This window comes from Ruditapes philippinarum, unplaced genomic scaffold (genome assembly GCF_026571515.1).
Source record: "Ruditapes philippinarum isolate M1 unplaced genomic scaffold, ASM2657151v2 ctg3138_1_1_1_1, whole genome shotgun sequence".
Lineage (NCBI taxonomy): Eukaryota > Metazoa > Mollusca > Bivalvia > Venerida > Veneridae > Ruditapes > Ruditapes philippinarum.
Genome location: NW_026855510.1, coordinates 101,189 through 121,356, shown reverse-complemented (window position 1 = coordinate 121,356; position 20,168 = coordinate 101,189). Strand labels below are relative to the sequence as shown.

Here is a 20,168-nt window from a genome sequence, read left to right as displayed (position 1 = left end):
AAACGGCTGAATGGTACTAAATATTTTCGCTTATAATTAGATCTACATATTCTTTAGTAAAACACTTTGAATTCACCAGAATGATACAGTCATATATCATTATGTCAGAACGGTACAAGTCAACCCGGCCCCAAGTCAACCCGGCCCCAAATTGGTCAACCCGGCCCAAAACCAATGTTATTTCTGGTCAACCCGGCCCCATTTTTTTATTATTTATTTTGCTTTAAAATGTAAGTTTACACTTATCAAGAAATAAAATAAAAATTAACAACAAAAACAAAATTTCAACGATGATATCTATTATTATTTATTTTATATAAAAACTATCAATATTAACAAACAATTTCTTCCACCAGCTGACTAACTTGAAGACCACGTCGAATGGCCTGATATGAAAGGAGCATTTGCGTAACAAAGGATAATTTATTTTATTATCATCTTAGTGACAACAGAAATAACTATAAAATCGGCGATGGTTTGTTCCTTCTTAAACAATAAATAAGATTTTTTTAAACATTAATAGAAATTCTATGCATTTCTTCCTAATTATCGCATTAACACTCACGAAACTATCTTTAATTTACATCGAATAAAGACATGAAATATACTACCAACTTATTTAAAGGACTTGTTTTCACTGCTATACCATTTTTGTTAATTGATTGCTTTAAACTGTTTGATTACCACATCTGGATTAATGTTGATGTACATATAATTGTTGATGTTATATTCATTATCACCGTATTAAAGACTTAATCGGCGCAATTAAATTTACCGACACTTTTATGCCAGTTCATGTTTTTTTTACTATTGTTCTATAGTTAATAATCTTCAATTAATAATAAATCATTTTTATTCCATCATACAGCAAGATGACTTAAATAGTTTTCTTTGAAAAATATATATTTTGGGGACGGAATGACCAATTTTGGGGCCGCATTGACCAAATAAAAATACTTTGGGGCCGGATTGACCAATTTTGACCAAGGTATAGGAAACTCCACATATGACTGCCTATCAGATTCCAGATTTGTGTGGCACTGCACCAAATGTGGAGATATAAATTATTTTACCTCTCTGTCTGAATCCCTAAATTCACTGTATGAAAATACTAGATTCTCCCCTCACAATTCCATCATGAGTGAAGATAGCACTTGATTTCTCCTCCCCCCATAGATCACACATTAGTTCAAGCAGTCCAGGCACACAACCAATTGCTACTTCCACCCCTAATCCCAACAAGAGCCATGTCAACATGGCCATCCCCCGCCGATTGTGTTTGCTCATTGGAAGAATGTATATGTAGTAGAGCAGAATAATTCCATTTAAAGAGGTCTTTTGGTAATGAAAACTGATGGCTATAGTGATTACAGATTTGAAACCTATGTGAATACTGATGGCTGAAAATAACAAAGGGCAATAACTGAAAAATAATGCAGGGTAGGTTGTCATTCTTGTGTGCTGCATCCCTCCTCAGTAAAATCTATCCGCCTATGAAGTTTCAAGTTGATACCTCAAATACTTTTTGAGAAAAAAATTGAATTGAAAAATTAAGTATGAAAAATAACAAAGGGCAATAACTCAAAAATTATAAAAGGTAGAGTTATCATTCTTGTGCACTGCACACCTCCTGAGTTAGATCTATGCACCTTTGAAGTTTCATAATGATATCTCAAAGGCCTTTTGAGTTATGCTCTGGACAAAAATTAATTTTGAAAAATAAAAAAAGGGCAATAACTAAACAATTATGCAGGGTAGAGTTATCGTTCTTGTGCACTGCACTCTTCCTGAATGAGATCCATCCACCTATGAAGTTTCAAGTTGATACCTCAAATACTTTTTGAGATAAGCTCCGGACAAAATAGTATGAAAAAGAACAAAGGGCAATAACTAAAAAATTGTACAGGGAAGAGTTATCATTCTTTTGCACAGCATTCCTCCTCAATAAAATCTATCCACCTATGACATTTCATGTTGACATCTCAAACACTTTTGAGTTATGCTCCACTCGGGTGAAAAATTATGTATGAAAAATAACAAAGGGCAATAACTCAAAATTTATAAAAGGTAAAGTTATCATTCTTGTGCAGTGCACACCTCCTGAGTGAGATCTATGCACCTATGAAGGTTTATTTTGATATCTCAAAGGCTTTTTGAGTTATGCTCTGGACAAAAATTAATTTTGAAAAATAACAAAGGGCAATAACTCAAAAATAATGCAGGGTAGAGTTATCATTCTTAAGCACTGCACTCCTCCTCAATGAGATTCATCCACCTTTGAAGTTTCAAGTTGATACCTCAAATACTTTTTGAGATAAGCTCTGGACAAAATAGCATGAAAAAGAACAAAGGGCAATAACTCAAAAAATGTATAGGGAAGAGTTATCATTCTTGCGCACACCATTCCTCCTCAATAAGATCTATCTACCTATGACATTTCATGTTGATATCTCAAACACTTTTTGAGCTATGCTCCACTCAGGTGAAAAATTAAGTATGAAAAATAACAAAGGGCAATAACTCAAAAATTATGAAAGGTAGAGTTATCATTCTTGTGCACTGCACACCTCCTGAGTGAGATCTATGCACCTATGAAGTTTCATGTTGATATCTCATAGGCTTTTGGAGTTATGCTCTGGACAAAAATCAATTTTGAAAAATAACAAAGGGCAATAACTCAAAAATCATGCAAGGTAGAGTTATCATTCTTGTGCACTGCACTCCTCCTTAATGAGGTCTATTCACCTATGAAGTTTCAAGTTGATAACTCAAATACTTTTTGAGATATGCTCCGGACAAAAATGTCGGACGGAAGGACGGACGGAAGGTCGACGGACGGACGGAGACTATTTCTATATCCCCCGCCGCCTTTTCGGCGGGGGATAAAAATAAGCGTCATCCTCCAAAGGCAAACAAAAAAACTTGAAGAATGTGAAAGGTTGTGCGTCTTAAACATAAATTGCCGCTCTATTAAAAATAAAATACCAGATTTACAACAGGTAATATCTCAAGTCAAACCCGACATTAATTGCTGCACCGAGACACGGCTAAAACCTGAAATATCAACAGCTGAAATTTTTCCTGACTTCTTAAACTTCCAGGTATATATGGATGATAGACTAGAGGGCAAAGGTGGGGGAACCCTCATTGTCATATCGAAATCCATCCTAAGCCAGGAACAACCCGATCTGAAATCAAAATATAATTCAGTTTGGGCCAAAATATCCCTTAAAGGTTTTAAGTACATCTATATCTCTTTCTTCTATAAACCTAACGAGAAGGATGAGATACCCCTCAATGAACTTTGGTCATCCATAAAAAAGATCCCCAAAAATAGTATTGTCTGGGTGCTTGGGGACTTCAATATGCCAAGCATCAACTGGTCAACAGAATCCCTGATAGAAGGTTGTAAGTTCCCAAACATATACACTTCTTTCCTTGAAAACCTCATTAACTTAAACCTACAGCAAATGGTCAACATCCCTACCAGAGTTAACAACGTCCTTGACCTGTTCCTCACAAACATGCCTTCCCACGTACATAGTACAAAAACCCTACCTCCCTTAGACTTCTCAGATCATGACATAGTCTTTCATGAAATCAAAATTAACAAGAGGGCGTCAACTTCAATCAAAGAGGGAAATCCAATGTTATAATAATGCAAACTAGAATTGTTTTAGAAATGATGTAAGTAAATACGCCAAGGTCTACAGTGAAACACACCAGACTGATCCCAATAAAGCCTGGATTTCCTTAAAGGACGAACCAAACCACCTTTGTTCTATTCACATACCAACTAAAGTCACTGAAACACGTCGAGATCTACGATGGTTAAACAAGTCCATTATTCGCAAAATTAGGAAACGTGATAGAACTTATTTAAACATTAAAAGGTCAAAGTCCCCATCAAATGATTTGGCCAAAAAGCTCAAAGTACTTAAAAGTGAAATCCAAAGAGAAACTAGGAAAGCATACTGGCAATACATAGGCTCTGTCATTTTTAGTCAAGACTCCCAGAATGTGAAAAATAAAAAATTCTACCAATACGTTCAAAGTAACAAAACTGAAAGCTGTGGTGTGGCACCCCTCAAATCAGAGGGTCAAACATTTACTGATCCAGTTGCAAAAGCAGATATCCATAACTCCCAGTTTGAGTCTTCTCTCGGCCTCAGCCCCTTATCCCAGGCTTGCAAACAGAAGCTTAGTCCAAAACACCACCCATCTATGCCAGAAGTATCTATATCGGAAGATGGTGTGAAGAAACTTTTAAAAGGCCTAAAATAGATAAACCCAAATAAAGCTTCTGGCCTGACCAAATATCCCCTAGGTTAATAAAAGAGCTCCATCAAGAGGTTACTCCCATACAGACCCAAATCTTCCAAATCTTACTTAAAACAGGTATTGTCCCAGAAGACTGGAAGCATGCAATAATTGCCCCAGTTTACAAAAAAGGCCCAAAATGCAAACCCACAGTTATAGACCAATCTCCCTCACATCTATAGCGTCCAAATTGATGGAGCACATCTAAGTGTCAAATATTATGTCCTTTTTATGATAAACACAACATTCTTAGCCATATCAACATGGCTTCAGGTCAAAACGGAGTTGTGAGTCCCAGCTAGTAAGCTTCTCCCAGGAAATTCATGACAATCTTGAAAGTGGCCAACAAACTGATGTCATAGTCATAGATTTCAATAAGGCATTTGATAAGGTGGACCATCACAAACTTGTGAGTAAATTGGAAAGATTGGGTATAAGTTATGAGGTTACAAATTGGGTCCATTCCTTCCTTAAGTCACGCTCCCAGCAAGTTGTAGTTGAAGGTCAAAAATCAGGAATTCTACCAGTCCTCTCAGGTGTCCCCCAAGGCTCGGTATTAGGTCCCTGCCTTTTCCTTTCTTACATAAACGACCTCCCGGATAGTGTCAAAGGTAAGGTTAGACTCTTTGCAGATGATACTGTTGTCTACCTAACCATCAGATCTAAACAAGATGCCCAAACCCTCAAAGATGACCTTCATGCTTTAGAAACATGGGAAAAAGACTGGTCCATGGAGTTCAACCCTGACAAATGTGAAGTTCTCAGGATAACAAGAAAAAGAAACCCTGTAATATTACCTTATACCCTCCATAACATCCAACTAAACTCAGCTCAAGAAGCGAAATACTTAGGAGTCACTATTAGTCAAGACCTTTCATGGACCAAACATATAAACAACATTACATCTAAAGCAAATAACTCCCTGAGATTCATTAGAGGAAATGTTAAAACCCCAAATAAAAAGATAAAGGAAACTGCATATAAGACCTATGTTAGACCTCAGATCGAATATTGCTCCATAGTTTGGCATCCTTGGCAGAAATACTTGATTTATAAGACAGAGCAAGTACAAAGATCAGCTGCTAGATACATTTTTAATGATTATGACTATACAAGAAGTGTCTCAAAAATGATAAATGATCTTAATTTGCAAACCCTTGAACAGCGTCGAAACATCAGTGCTGTAACCTACTTGTATAAAATCCAAAACAACATTGTTTTTGTTGACCACCAATACCTTACTCAAACAAGAAATCTGAACTACCTGATACCCTTCTCGAGGACACAATATCATCAAAATTCTTTCTTTCCTAGGAGAATAAGTCTTTGAACAGGCTCAATCAAACCGAGCCTGCAACATTTTCAATTTTGTTGTGTTGGGCTTTCTTTAGGGATTCTGCTTTACTCTATTTTATTGTCACATCCGTGTTATTTGTGCCGTGTGGCGGCTGAAAAAAGTCTCCCCGTACATTTAATCAATGATGTTATATTTTCGATCCTTGAAGATCGTTCAGCACAACATTATTGTTGTGTAAACATGTTATGTGGTACTTTTAGTTTCTTCTTTTTGGCCATTTTCAACTTGGGTGGTTCCAGTATTCCTACTTGAATACTGTATAATCACCCTTAGGATATGTTGCCTGCTTTTTAAATTTGTCTTTTGACGTTTTATCTGTGATATGCAGGCTTCATAACCTCAGATCCCCTTTCAAAATTCCATTTTATTTAGTTCCGCCCATTGTTTTCTCGTTTAGGGCACACGCATTCTTTTACTTGGGGACCATACGCCGCTTTTCATGGAATGACACTACTGTGTCACATTGAAGGTTCCATGATGACCGCCGTATGAACACATCTGCGGATGTTTCTAAATTCAAAATTTCACCATTTCTGTGTTTAAATGTTGAATTCTGCTTAAGCCGGTGCTAGGGGGCGTGGACGGTAACTTGCACTTTCCAGTACCGTCCATGAACAGGCTCAATCAAACCGAGCCTGCAACATTTTCAATTTTGTTGTGTTGGGCTTTCTTTAGGGATTCTGCTTTACTCTATTTTATTGTCACATCCGTGTTATTTGTGCCGTGTGGCGGCTGTAAAAAGTCTCCCCGTACATTTAATCAATGATGTTATATTTTCGATCCTTGAAGATCGTTCAGCACAACATTATTGTTGTGTAAACATGTTATGTGGTACTTTTAGTTTCTTCTTTTTGGCCATTTTCAACTTGGGTGGTTCCAGTATTCCTACTTGAATACTGTATAATCACCCTTAGGATATGTTGCCTGCTTTTTAAATTTGTCTTTTGACGTCTTATCTGTGATATGCAGGCTTCATAACCTCAGATCCCCTTTCAAAATTCCATTTTATTTAGTTCCGCCCATTGTTTTCTCGTTTAGGGCACACGCATTCTTTTACTTGGGGACCATACGCCGCTTTTCATGGAATGACACTACTGTGTCACATTGAAGGTTCCATGATGACCGCCGTATGAACACATCTGCGGATGTTTCTAAATTCAAAATTTCACCATTTCTGTGTTTAAATGTTGAATTCTGCTTAAGCCGGTGCTAGGGGGCGTGGACGGTAACTTGCACTTTCCAGTACCGTCCATGAACAGGCTCAATCAAACCGAGCCTGCAACATTTTTCAATTTTGTTGTGTTGGGCTTTCTTTAGGGATTCTGCTTTACTCTATTTTTTTTGGAATAGCCTTCCTCTAACTGTTAAGTCTAGCCCCAGTTTAAACATCTTTACTGAGAGGCTTGACCCATTCTATAAATTCTAAATCGCACACTATGTCTTTTAAATTAATAGTCTTGTAGAACTTTTATTCTTTTAACTTTTTAATTTGCATATAAATAATTTCTTTTATTAACAGTTCCCTGACAACGCGCCTGTTAGTCATAATCAGAATTGATTGTTAAGCAGTATAATGTAGATGTAGATGAAAACTAATTGAAAATATTGTTGACTAGCGAGTATGATAATTATGCATTTTATAAATTTCATAAAATACCACTGTGACGCAGAGAATACACGAGCTAATTATAGTCCTCATTTGCATGCTAAATGTATTAATATTCGTATACGGACTTTACTGTTACCTAGGTGTTTTCCTTTTAAAATAATTATTTATGAACACTATTTGAAGAGATTAACACTACTGTTAGAAAGGTTAATGAAATTATAGAATGCTTGGTTTTTAAGCCAACAGAAAAATATGTTTTATATATTTATAAAATGCAGCTTTAACATGATAGTATGCAATGAAAACTTGTTGCAGATATAATTAACTAAATACCGGTATACCACGAAATTTGAGAATCGAACGATCTCATTTGACAAAATATAAATTCAAAAACAGAGGACATTTATTGCTTAAACGCTATATTTTTTTTTACAAAATAAGTAAAACCTAATGTGATTTAAATAAAAGAACATCATGTAAAATATGTATATGAAACAGATCTGTCAAAACACTTAAATAAATGGATTAACGACAGAATATAATATCTTATTGTATATACCATATTAACGACTGATACTATTCTTTTCCAAATATTTGAGAAATATATAAACGAGAATATAAAAGTAACAATCTGAAGACATTTCACTTGAGGAAATTATGTAGCAGTACAATCAAGCTTTGATTAAACATTTCTGCTACAGATTGGGATCAATTTAAGGATAACGATATCAACAACTACGCTTCCTCATTTACAAACAATATGCTTAAACTTGCAAAGCAGTGTATTCCAACACCAGAAACATAGATATCTAGGTCTCTGCCAACACGAAACATAAATGTAAAACCAAATGACAAACCATGGATATCGTCACATATAAAAAAAGAAAAATTACTAAACGCAAAAAATACTACCATAGAGCTAAATTAATACAAAATCCTCTTCACTGGCATAAATTTAAAACATTAAGAAATGAAGCAGTATCTCTGATTCGCACTGCAAAACAAAACTATTTTCAAAAAATGGCCTATTCACTAAAATCAGAAACTCTAACATCAAAAGACTGGTGGCAACTCCTTAAAGATTTCATCTTAAAGATTTCATCTCTCCGGCTGATAAACAAACTATTCCTCCTCTATTCAATCCTGCTACTTGTGAAATTGTTTATGATTCATTTTCAAAAGCAAATATTCTGAATGAATTCTTTTCTGCACAAGCTTCAATTGACAACCAAAACACTGACTTTCCTAGAAACCTTTGTCAGTCTCCATGAAATAAACTAGAAATGTGTTACATATCCCTCAAGATGTAGAAGACGCTCTAAGATTTTTAAAAACAAACAAAGCTTCAGGAGCAGATGGAATAAATAACAGAATAATACGAGAAACTGCATCTGTTCTTAAATACCCTCATTGTTCTCTATTCAATCAATCTCTTCAATGCAGTACGGTACCCCTAATGTGGAAAGATGCAAATGTATGTGCAGTCTTTAAGAAAGGTGATCCCTCATTACTGAACAATAATCGACCAACATCTTTATTTTGTTGTATAGAAAAGGTACTTGAGCGTATTGTATTTAAATATGTTTTTAACTTTTTTCGTGATAACAAATTTCTTTCTTCTGTACAGTCTGGCTTTACACCAGGAGACTCAACAGTCAATCAGCTTACTTGTTTATACAATACCTTTTGTAAGGCTCTCGACGACAGATTAGAAGTGAGAACAGTATTTTTTTATATAAGTAAAGCTTTCGACAAGGTATGGCATAATGGTCTTCTCTATAAATTAAAAAATGCTGGATTAAATGGAAAATTGCTGAACTGGTTCTCTGATTATCTTTCTAACAGACGTCAATGTGTCGTTCTCCCTGGAGCTCATTCTGATTGGTCAACTGTAAATGCAGGAGTTCCTCAAGGATCTATTCTTGGGCCTCTGTTGTTCCTAGTATACATTAATGATATTGTTGAAGATTTAAACTCAAGCATACACCTCTTTGCCGATGATACTAGTTTGCACATAATTGTTGACTATCCAATTGCTGCCGCGACAACTCTTCAATCTGATATCGACAAAATTTTAAGTTGGGCTGATAAATGGCTTGTAACATTTCACCCTTCTAAATAGGAAACTATGATCATGTCACGCAAAACAACTAAGCCTTATCATCTGCCACTTCTAATGCATGATCAGCCTATCTCCTCAGTAAATAGTCATAAACATCTTGGTCTTTACTTTTCGGTTGATTGCTCTTGGCATATACATATTAATTCTATCAAAGAGAAGGCTTGGAAAAGAATTCATATCATGAGAAAATTTAAATTTACACTAGACAGGAGATCACTAAAAGTTATATATCTTTCATTCATAAGACTTCTCATTGAGTATGCAGATGTAATCTGGATCAACTGAACACAATATGAAAAACTTGAACTTGATAAAATTCAACACGAAGCCACCCGTATAGTTTCAGGGACCACTAAACTAGTATCTCTTCGTGAACTTCAAGAAGAAGTATTTTGGGAATCCCTCGGAAGCCGAAGACAGAATCACAAACTTATTTTGTTTTACAAAATGAGAAACTATCTCACACCAGATTATTTATCGTCCTTAGTTCCACCATCAGTTGGAGAAACGTCCAGGTACAATTTACGAAATGCTTCTGGTATGCAAACAATATGCACACGAACTTCTCTTTACCATAATGCATTTCTGCCATCTAGTTTGAGAGATTGGAACTCACTCTCAATAGAAATATAAAACTCAATATCTGAGCCATGCCATGAAAAAAACCAACGAAATGGGTTTGCGACCAGCATGGATCCAGACCAGCCTGCGCATCCGCGCAGTCTGATCAGGATCCATGCTGTTCGCTAAAAACCCTATAACTGATAGCGAACAGCATGGATCCTGATCAGACTGCGCGGATGCGCAGGCTGGTCTGGATCCATGCTGGTCGCAAACCCATTACGTTGGTTTTGTCATGGTATGGCTCATCTTTGTCCTCCTTTAAGGCAATATAAGAAAATGCCCCAAATATTATAACATAGGTGAAAGAAATGGCAAGTCATGCACACACGGCTCCGAACAGAATGTAGCTATATAAACCATCACTTATTCAGAAAATATATATCCCCCTCACCAAATTGTCAATGTGGACTCCTGTAAAGTTATCACCACTTCTTCTATGAGTGTCACTTCTATAATGATATCAGACTCAGACTATTTGATGCTGTTTCTAACATATGTACTATAACACTTCATACCTTACTAAACGGAGACCAGAATCTTAGCCATGCTATTAATTCTAAAACTGTTCAAGCAGTTCATGTATATATACGTGAAAGTAACCGATTTCCATGAGCTTAGTTTCACAAAATATTTTGCTAACTTGACCTATCCGAATGAATCTTCTTTACCCTCTTTCTAATTCTATTCAATTATTTATATTCTTAAAAATAAGATCTTTTGAACAATAGCTAGTTTCACTAGCTTAAACTTCGATTTTCTTGTCGTTCCAAATATGTTAAAAATTAACTTCATTGTTTCAATATTGCAAATACTGTCATAATTTACCTGCATTGTACAAATATAGAGGAGAAGACCTTTAAATTAGCTTTATATATAACTTTCAACTCTAATCTTTCAACTCTAATCCTTTCTACTTTAACAACATGTTATATCATTGTTTGAAATAAACTATGTAAAGCGTGTTTGAATTTGTTATAACGCTGTAAGAAAGTTAGTGATAAACTATTCCAAAAATATCAAAGAAACTTTGCATATTCATTTTTCACATCAAGGAACGTCCTTGCATAATATTTACATGGTTCACTTTATGCCCACAGTCGCAATTATGGGTCAATGCCTTTTTGACTTTTTTATGCCTGCTCTGTAACTCTTTCAATGGTTTTAAGGAAATTGTAACAAATCTTAATCGCATTGAGCGGACATGCATAGCTCATAATGCACATGGATTGTTTTATGAAAATGGTCATGTACGCAAAAAGATGACTTAACTTATTTTCCGCTTTATAACTATTATTTCAGTGGGAACTGTAAATTATAAAAGCACTTTCATAATTCGTTTCTTTTCAGGAAAATGGGTCGTTTTCTAGGCACAAAACGGATTTTTTAGCCATGCAATCAAACCGATTTTTACAGATAGGCATTAGAAGAAGCATCAAAATACCGTTATTCATGGAAGCTAAACAAATTGTTGATTTTTGTTAAAAAAAAAGTTTGAAGTAATTTTTAACAAATTAACTTAAAAAAATACAGTCAATTTTTAATGGGCAAGATTGTTTTGTCAGTTTACCTGTCGGCTATATAGGCAACGTCATGATTGTTTGTTCTTGAAATCGTGAAAATTACCTTCTCCAAGGGTTGGAATTAGAAACTGCATCTCTTTCAAAACAATGAAAGCTCGCCGATGATTTGTTCTTTGAAAAACCACGCGAAGGTGACTACTTATGGTTGAATGTAAGATTCTTATGCTTAGCGTAATTTAGGAGCTAATTTTGATTAGATTGATCTGAATGTTTATTTATTTATCAATACATAAAATTAGAAATCAAATATCACTAACAAAGGTCTGGAAAGTATTGGTTTAGAAAACAAACATGAATTTGCTAAGACGTATGAGCTCCTTGCCTGTTGACACCATGTCATTGTAAGAACAATGTACGGTGTCCAAAACGTAGATTATCGTTAAAATGTATATTTTAATTAAACACAAAGAAACAATTGATGTTAATGCATGCATATGTACTGAAAATGACAATTACTTGTAATTAGTGTACATATTGATTATACAGAAAATAAACTGAGTACAAGGTAAGTATGACAAAGACAAAAATTGCTTCAATATGAAACAGTACAGTCAATCTTTTATCTGGAAACATCCCCATTCTATGTTTACTTTGAAGGCTTTATTATGTTCACAAAAATATATATTTGAAATATTTCAAATACCTGCCAAGTAAAAATGTTTAGTTTCTAACATATTACTTCTATCAAAAAGGAGTTTTGGTCTGTCATCATAACTAAACAATTGGCAATCTTTGAGCACGTATTCGCGAAGTCTTTCCATGTCTTCAAGGGACACAGTACTGTATGCTTGTTGCAACGATTCTCGTCGCTGGAGTTTAACAGCAGTTTGATTGACTTTAATCTCCAAAGCAGCAGATACCGCTTCCAACATTTTTGCCGCTGTTAAATTTTCCACATCATGTTTAGTATATGGTAGTGGAATGTCTTTTGATAAATAACCTCGAATTTGAAGATCACACCATGCTCTTAGAACTAGATTATACAACGGATATTTGAAATTACGTTTGTTTTTTGTATAGAAACTAAACATTCGACGAATAAGTAACCCGGCCGTATCCAAGACAGTTTCCTTTTCAAAATCATCAAAATGAATTTTAAAATCAGTAAATTTGTTTCTCCACTGATCAAAGAGATACTCGGTATCTTGCCGGAATGTTTCAATATGTCCAATGTAGTCGTAAGGATGACCACACGGGTTACATTTCTCGTGCATTGGCGCGAAATGTCTGTCTATCGATTCATTTTGTTCCTTCCTGAGTAAAATGAATTTTACAAATTCTGCAAATGTTACGTCGTGACCATACTTGAGACTTACTTCAGAAGGGTTTTTCCTGAACAACTGAACAGCTTTTGTCCCGTACCTACCCCAAAAAGCTGGATTAGTGTCATATATTTTGTTAATATAACCGGAGAATAATCGCCCATATGGATCTCTTACAAACATGAATGAAGTAACACCTTTCAAGAAACTTTCTAACTCCTTTTCATTAAAGCTATTTTTGATATTAATAAATTGTTCTAGTTTAAAGAAACCTTGTGATATGTCAAAGGGTGAGCTGAAATTCTTCTCTGAAGCCATAATTGACAATGTACGTCTCCAAAACGCTGATCCGACCTTTGTTATAGCACAATAGAATATTGAATGTTTAGTCTCGACCCAAACTGTTTCTTGTATTTTCGTCGGATCTAAATTGGTATGCTGTGGTGTGCCTTGATCAGTACATGCTTTATTTAGTTTAAGTCTACGTTCTAAGTTGGTCCGTTCCACCAATAAGGTATTAACATATTTCTGAAATATTTAATCAACATGATTATGTTTCTGAAAAAAAATCAAAGACGACACACTGATAACATTTATTTTAAGTTTATTGATGACTGTATACAAAGGGCAAAAACGCTTAACAAGAATGAATCTGAAACCAATCAATCATACACTCATGCGGGGCTGTGGCCTTATGGTTCAGATGTCTGTCTCTCAACCCAGGGATCGTGGGTTTGGGACTTATTAGTGTCATGACCATGTTTATCCATGTGGCACCAGTGCTGATCAACTGTACGAGAGACTCACTTGAAAGGAAGGTATACAAAACGATCTAGTGCTATATGCTTTCTTGGAGGAAATAGAGTCGTCTAACTTAAATATCAAACAACTTAATCATCTCTTTATATATAAATATCAATAATTTCAGTCAAATGAAAAGACAACTAACCTGATTGATTGGATCATTTGAACAATTAGCAGATTCAGGCGGTTTGACGGCTGCAAGCATCGATGTATTTTCTCCGATGTCTGTTTTCACACCAAGGAAAAAAAAGAAGAATTTTAAAAAAAATAAATATCGAACTCTTTAAGTGCAAGTTTCATGTAAACCAATACCTGCCCAAACAAGTATTACAATTTCATGGTTCTACCATACCGTTCTGCAACAACTAAATGATACAAAGTAAATGATAGCTTAAAAATTATACAAATGTCGAAATTCCGTTCAAAATCAACAGGGTATATGCATGTTTGCACATGTACAAATATTTTCATACTCTCAGTAAGAATTAGCATGACAATAGAAATATCTAAATTTAGAAATCCTCACTAAATCATTTATTGCATAATATATTGCATAAAACGTGACAAAGTTTGACATTGTAGAACTGGAGTTTTCGAAGACATATGTTCATTTTAAACCTTGGTTTGAATGACCTTGAATGTATTTTAAAATAAAAAATAAAATAAAAAAAGAATCGGATGCTCAGCTTGGTCGGCTGACTTTTTCGCTTGATAACAAGATTGTAGCACACATGTAATCAATGTAGAATAACTTTAACCCATACTTTATCAAAAATAGTAAAACAATATGGAGCGGTGGCGTTTTGTGTCAGATATCTGCAACTCAATTCAGGGTAAAAAGTAAAAAATTTGAGCCCACCTAGATTCATTACCAATAATAACCATTCACGTGACACGAACATCAATGAAAATAACACTTTCATGTCTCTCCTTACAAACAAGAGAGACAGATTTTAAATTAGTTAAAAGACAGATCAACAAAAATGAAGAAACGTGTTACCTTTGTGAAGAATATACAAAACCATTGTAACAACTAATATCATCAATAGAACACCATAATACTTAAGACATTCCATGTTATCTCGTTATATAAATCTTCTGAAGTCCGAGTGCCAAATCTTCTTATGTCATATATCCAAGCTGTGCAATGATTTAACAAGTTAATAATATGCTTGCTTCAATGCAATATGCATCAATTTAGCTTTATATAGCATTGCATTGTTCATAAGGGTTTGTCATAAGAAATTGGCTAATTGAAATGAATTATCTAAAAATTATAATCGTAATATTTTAAATCGAATTGAAACTTGTATGCCCCTTATTTCATAAAATATTCAGGAGTTTTTATGGGTTTAATGCTGTAACTGACATATTGTATAATGTTAGTTTTTGCTATGCAATATAATTTCATCAGAAACCAATTCGTTAATCATGATCAAAAGTAGAATGCCCAATGGATAAAATCATTTTTAGATATTGACAAATCATTCCTAAATGCTTCATAATGTTTCTTAAAATTATGTTATTTTGTACTTGATATCATATACAATGTAATTGTATGCGAACATTTATACTTATTATAAAACGATTACATGCGATAATTTTTATCTGTGGCATTGCGTGGTTCTGTAGCCGGATATACTGACGTGTTAATTGCAATTAATGATACCTTTTGAGCAGAGCATGTAATCCTTCTGAAGTTTAGAAAATGGTGACATATGGTTGATCACAATTTTCGGTTTAAGTATGTACTTCTTATTGCTTTTTGCTAATTATGAACGATTGCGGATATGCATACCAGATTAAATACATCAATACACTTCCAAGAATATACAAATCAGATTATGTTATTCATATATCAAATCAAGTCCGTGCTGTAATAAAACACTAATATGCTACATTCCGGAAGTCAAATGGCGTGATTTTAAACTGGCTCTCGTACTTAATCTTAGTGTTTTGCACATTTTACTGGTCTTTTAGGATAAAAGATTCCAGTGCTTTTAGAGAAGATGGTTGAAATAGAGAGAAATAAAATCCATAAAGAACGTCCAAACCGATAAAATTTAAAATGTTCCAGGCTCGGTTTGATTGAGCCTGGTCATGAACCGTGCTGGAGATTGCAAGTTACACTTTGCCCCCAGCACCGGCCTAAGCATTATTTATCATTTAAACATTATAATGGTGACTTTTAGAATTCAGAAACATGCACAGATGTATTTAGTCGGCAGTTATCATAAAAAATTTTAATCAGACATGTTAGTGCCATAGTTCCATAAAAAGCCGCATATGTTGCCCAAGTAAAAGAATGCATGTGCCCTAAACCGAATAAAAGGCGGTGCTAGGGGGTGGAAGAGATATCGCAATTTCCATAATCATTCATGAACAGAAGCAATAAAACTGAGTCTGCAATTGTTTGCTATTACAGTGCAACCTCTGTAGAGTAATACCCTTTGGGAGACAAACATATTGGTTGTTACAGAGATGTGTTGCTATAGAGAGATAAGGTTTATTGTAAAGTCTTACTTTTGGAAGAAATGAAAATGTTATTGTATAGGAGTTACTGCTCTACTGAGGGCTGCTTGTTTTTTTTTTGTTTGTTTTTTTATTGCTGCCGATGCATCTTCCTTTGACATCATTTCAACTTATAACTTAATATTACATTTTTTTCGGAATCTCTTTATTTTATTATTAAGACTGCACCTGCTTAAGTCTCTGTCACATGTTTCAAATTTCATTACTTGTCAACAAAACTTTAATATGTATTTCTAGGTTTTGCCATTATTGCCCTTAATGAGATTTCATAGAACAAACATCAAAACATAAATAAGAGGTCATGGTCTTTAGTTTTCTTATTGCTTAACTAAGGCAAAAAATGCCTAAAAACCCTGTTTGGTATTCTAATATTAATCAAGTGGTTCGGTTAAAACGGAAAAAATATGCAAAAGAAAATACATGTAAAGAAATATTAACATACTTTTTACTCACAATTAGGAGAAATAACCATAATTACAACTTTATAACTCTTTTAAAAGGGAGTTTTAAAAGCCTACTTGGGAGAAATAAAAGTATTTTTAGGAGTTGAGACATAAAATCTTATTTAGGACCTTGTTGCTTTTAATTAGGCTTTTATAAAAAGAGCAAATAAGAATTTTAATTTTTCCCTATATGTTTTTTTTAACTTTTAATAAAGTTATGCAAAGTCCTAACTAGGTTTTAGACATTTAAACGTCGCACAAACACAGTATGGTCATCAAGCGACTTTTTAGCTTTATTGGTAGAGGAATACCTCTAATGCCCCTCCGTGCACAAACGGGAACCTTAGCAGAACCACCGGCGTTCCTTAAGCTAGCTGTATAGCTTCCTCACATGCATGGCGGATTCTAACCCACCGCGGTGAGGGGTAAGTAGATAGACACTTGTCCAGTTATAAATTTGCAAAAGTACGCAAAGCAATAAATAAACGTGTTTAAACTTTCGTCAAATTTTTAATATGTAGGTTTCGGATTATTGTATTATTGTCGGCCAAATTGCAATCATTTGTTAAAAAAGCAACAAAACCGAAAGACAAAAAAAAAAACAACACAAAACAACAACAACAACAACAACAACAACAAAACACAAACTAATTGTGACCATATTGTTTCTGAATATATTGTTCTTTTTGTTGATGTATTTCTTAAATATTTTGTATTTATGTATTTTATTTATTATTATTCTCGATAACAGGAGGAAGCAAGGCTTTTGCTTCTATCTCACCTTTACCTTGCTAAATTGCTAAATATTAAATGAACATTTTTTCTTCTTTTAGCCTAGACACAACCTTCAATATTTACAACAACAACAAAAAAATAATAAAAAATATAAAAAAAATAAATAATAAAAAATGAATAAAATAAAAAAATAAAATTGTATTGACTTATTTCGGTCTGCACTGTATGCATGAGTTGAATCTGTTCCCGTGGAAAAAAAGAAAATAACCCACAGTTTTAACTTTTGCTGCGTTTTATATAAAAATCCACTTTATTTTAATACACATTAGTTAGAGGTGACACCCTTCTAGAGCTCTCAAACTTGATTGGCTTTAATAGCTCACCTTTGTCATCCTATACAACACATTAACAGATATTACACAATTTGTTTGACAAACACTGTCGTATTCTTTGCGATTCAAAGTATATCTCGGGCTATTCCTTGGAAATTATGTTGGTTTCTTTTATTATTTTGATTGTATATATTCTTTGACAAATCACAAGAAAAATGGACTGAAACACAGGCCAACTGTATAACTCACTCATTTTATTTTACAACATATAAAATAATTCTACAAAATTGACCCGGTTTCCAATATGAAAATACAAGGTCAGAAATTAACAATACGTGTATATCGAAAAATGATATAACAGATCATAAGAACACTCTTCATTATGAAGAAATTGCTAAATCTAATTTCAAAAGAAAGAAAAAAATTAACACATACATGTGTATACAAGTATTGCTTTCAATGTGAAAATAGGAATGCTAGAATAAAATAGACAGAATACATTTATTTTCAAACATCAATTGCGTTATCAATATATTTTCTAAAAATATTATACGTGTGTTGGATTACAAACCAAATTTTCGTATAATAGAATTTATACTTCGAGTCAATCGGATAAAGAAGCAGTGCAATATATTTTCGTTGATTTTTTTTAAATATGTCTAGTTTAGGAAATAATACATATCAAGAAGTGTATATATGACTCAGTATATTCTACACTGTAATATAGCATTGCATCAATTTGATTGCCTTATAGACCTGCAAGATATAAATGATTGCTTTCTAGAAGCTGCCCTCTCTCGTAGAGAAGCTTTGGTCTGTCATTGTAACCGAATAATTGACAATCCTTTAGAACATATTCATGTAGTCGTTCCATATCTTCAAGTGGCACTGTGCTGTACGCCTGTTGCAAAGATTCTCGTCGCTGTAGCTTAACAGCGGTTAAATTAACTTTAGTTTCCAAAGCGTCAGATACAGCTTTCAACATATTTTCAGCGGTTAACGTGTCTACATCTCCCTTTGTAAATGGTAGTGGTATATCTTTAGATAAATATCCTCTTATTTGAAGGTCACTCCATACTCTAAGAACTAAATTATAGAAAGGGTATTTGAAATCAGGTTTAAGTTTATTATATGAATTGAATAACCTGTTAATCAGACTTCCAGCTGTGTCTAATACTGTCTCCTTTTCAAAGTCATTAAAATGAATATGAAAGTCCGTAAATTTGCGTCTCCAAAGACCAAATAGATATTCAGCATCTTGTCGAAAAGTTTCTAAGTGGCCAATGTAGTCATATGGTACTCTGCATGGATCACATTTTTGGTACATTGGTGTAAAATGTCGATTAATTCTATAATGATTATCTTTTTGAAACAGAATATACTTTACAAATTCTGCAAATGTAATATCATGACCATATCTGAGACTTTCATTAGAGGGATTCTGCCGGACTGTTTTGGCGATTCTCATACCATAATTCTTCCAAAATGATAAATTTGGATTATATAATTTATGTTCATACCCAGAGAACAGCCGGCCATATGGATCACGTACGAACAAGAACGAGCTTGCATTTTTCAGAAAATCATCTACACTCTTTTCATTAATGTCTCTTTTTAAGTTACCAAAATTTCTCAGGTCAGTTTTTTTGCTTTCAAAAGGAGAGTTAACGTTTTCGTTTGATCCCATGATGGTCACTGTACGTCTCCAAAAGGTCGATGCTACCTTTGGTATTGCACAGTAAAGAAGAGAGTGTTTCTTTTCTACCCAAATAAAGTCCGGAATTTTCATTTGTTCTAATTCTGTAGCTTGCGGAGTGCCTTGATCCTCACACGCTTTTGCTATTTTGAGTTTATGTTTCCTGTTTGAACTTTCAACCGGTCGTGTCTGTTCCTGAAACATTTTTTAATGTGGGTTTTGTTAAAGATATACTATGCTCATTCTTGAGAATAATATATAATAATTACAGCAATTTATTGAAGTCTATAAATTTCTTATTGAATATGTCTAATTTGAATAAAAGAATTAATAAACTACATGTATTTATGTATAAGCTGCGTTTCCTGTTTCAGGTAAAGTAAAGTTGGTATTTTATTTAAAAAAAAAAACTGTCAGTTTTGTTAATGACTACGAGTTCATATTCATATTGTGACCACCTATACAGTGTAGCAGTTTAAACATAACATTTCTACTTTGTGTGAAGTTAAAACATGTTTATTTTATATTTACAAAGATACCGTTTAAATATTTCTTAAAAAAATATTTATTTCACATCTAATAAGATATAACCAAAGAACTTCAAGCTTTCTTCCAATATAAATCATAAATCGAACTTATTTTATAAAATTATCCTCATTATTATTTTCCGAGTCATACATTTAACATCAAATGACTATTGTACTCATTGTAGCCTTTTTCATTTTCAGAGTAAAACAACCCTAAACAAACCC

The 20,168-nt window shown here is 33.9% G+C and overlaps 2 protein-coding genes across 2 annotated transcripts; both read right to left on the bottom strand.

Annotated features, from left to right (window-relative positions):
• Nucleotides 1-12,057: 12,057 nt before the first annotated feature.
• LOC132743587 (carbohydrate sulfotransferase 11-like) lies at nucleotides 12,058-13,899 on the bottom strand. Its single transcript, XM_060732119.1, has 2 exons — nucleotides 13,824-13,899; nucleotides 12,058-13,402 (listed from the first exon to the last, which is right to left on the bottom strand). The coding sequence occupies exons 1-2, from the start codon at nucleotides 13,881-13,883 to the stop codon at nucleotides 12,248-12,250; spliced, it is 1,215 nt and encodes a 404-aa protein (XP_060588102.1). The 5' UTR covers nucleotides 13,884-13,899; the 3' UTR covers nucleotides 12,058-12,247.
• A 4,398-nt stretch (nucleotides 13,900-18,297) lies between these two features.
• On the bottom strand, nucleotides 18,298-19,620 carry LOC132743591 (carbohydrate sulfotransferase 11-like). Its single transcript, XM_060732123.1, has one exon. It carries the CDS (start codon nucleotides 19,618-19,620, stop codon nucleotides 18,469-18,471), a length of 1,152 nt encoding a protein of 383 aa, XP_060588106.1. The 3' UTR covers nucleotides 18,298-18,468.
• Between the last annotated feature and the right edge of the window lie 548 nt (nucleotides 19,621-20,168).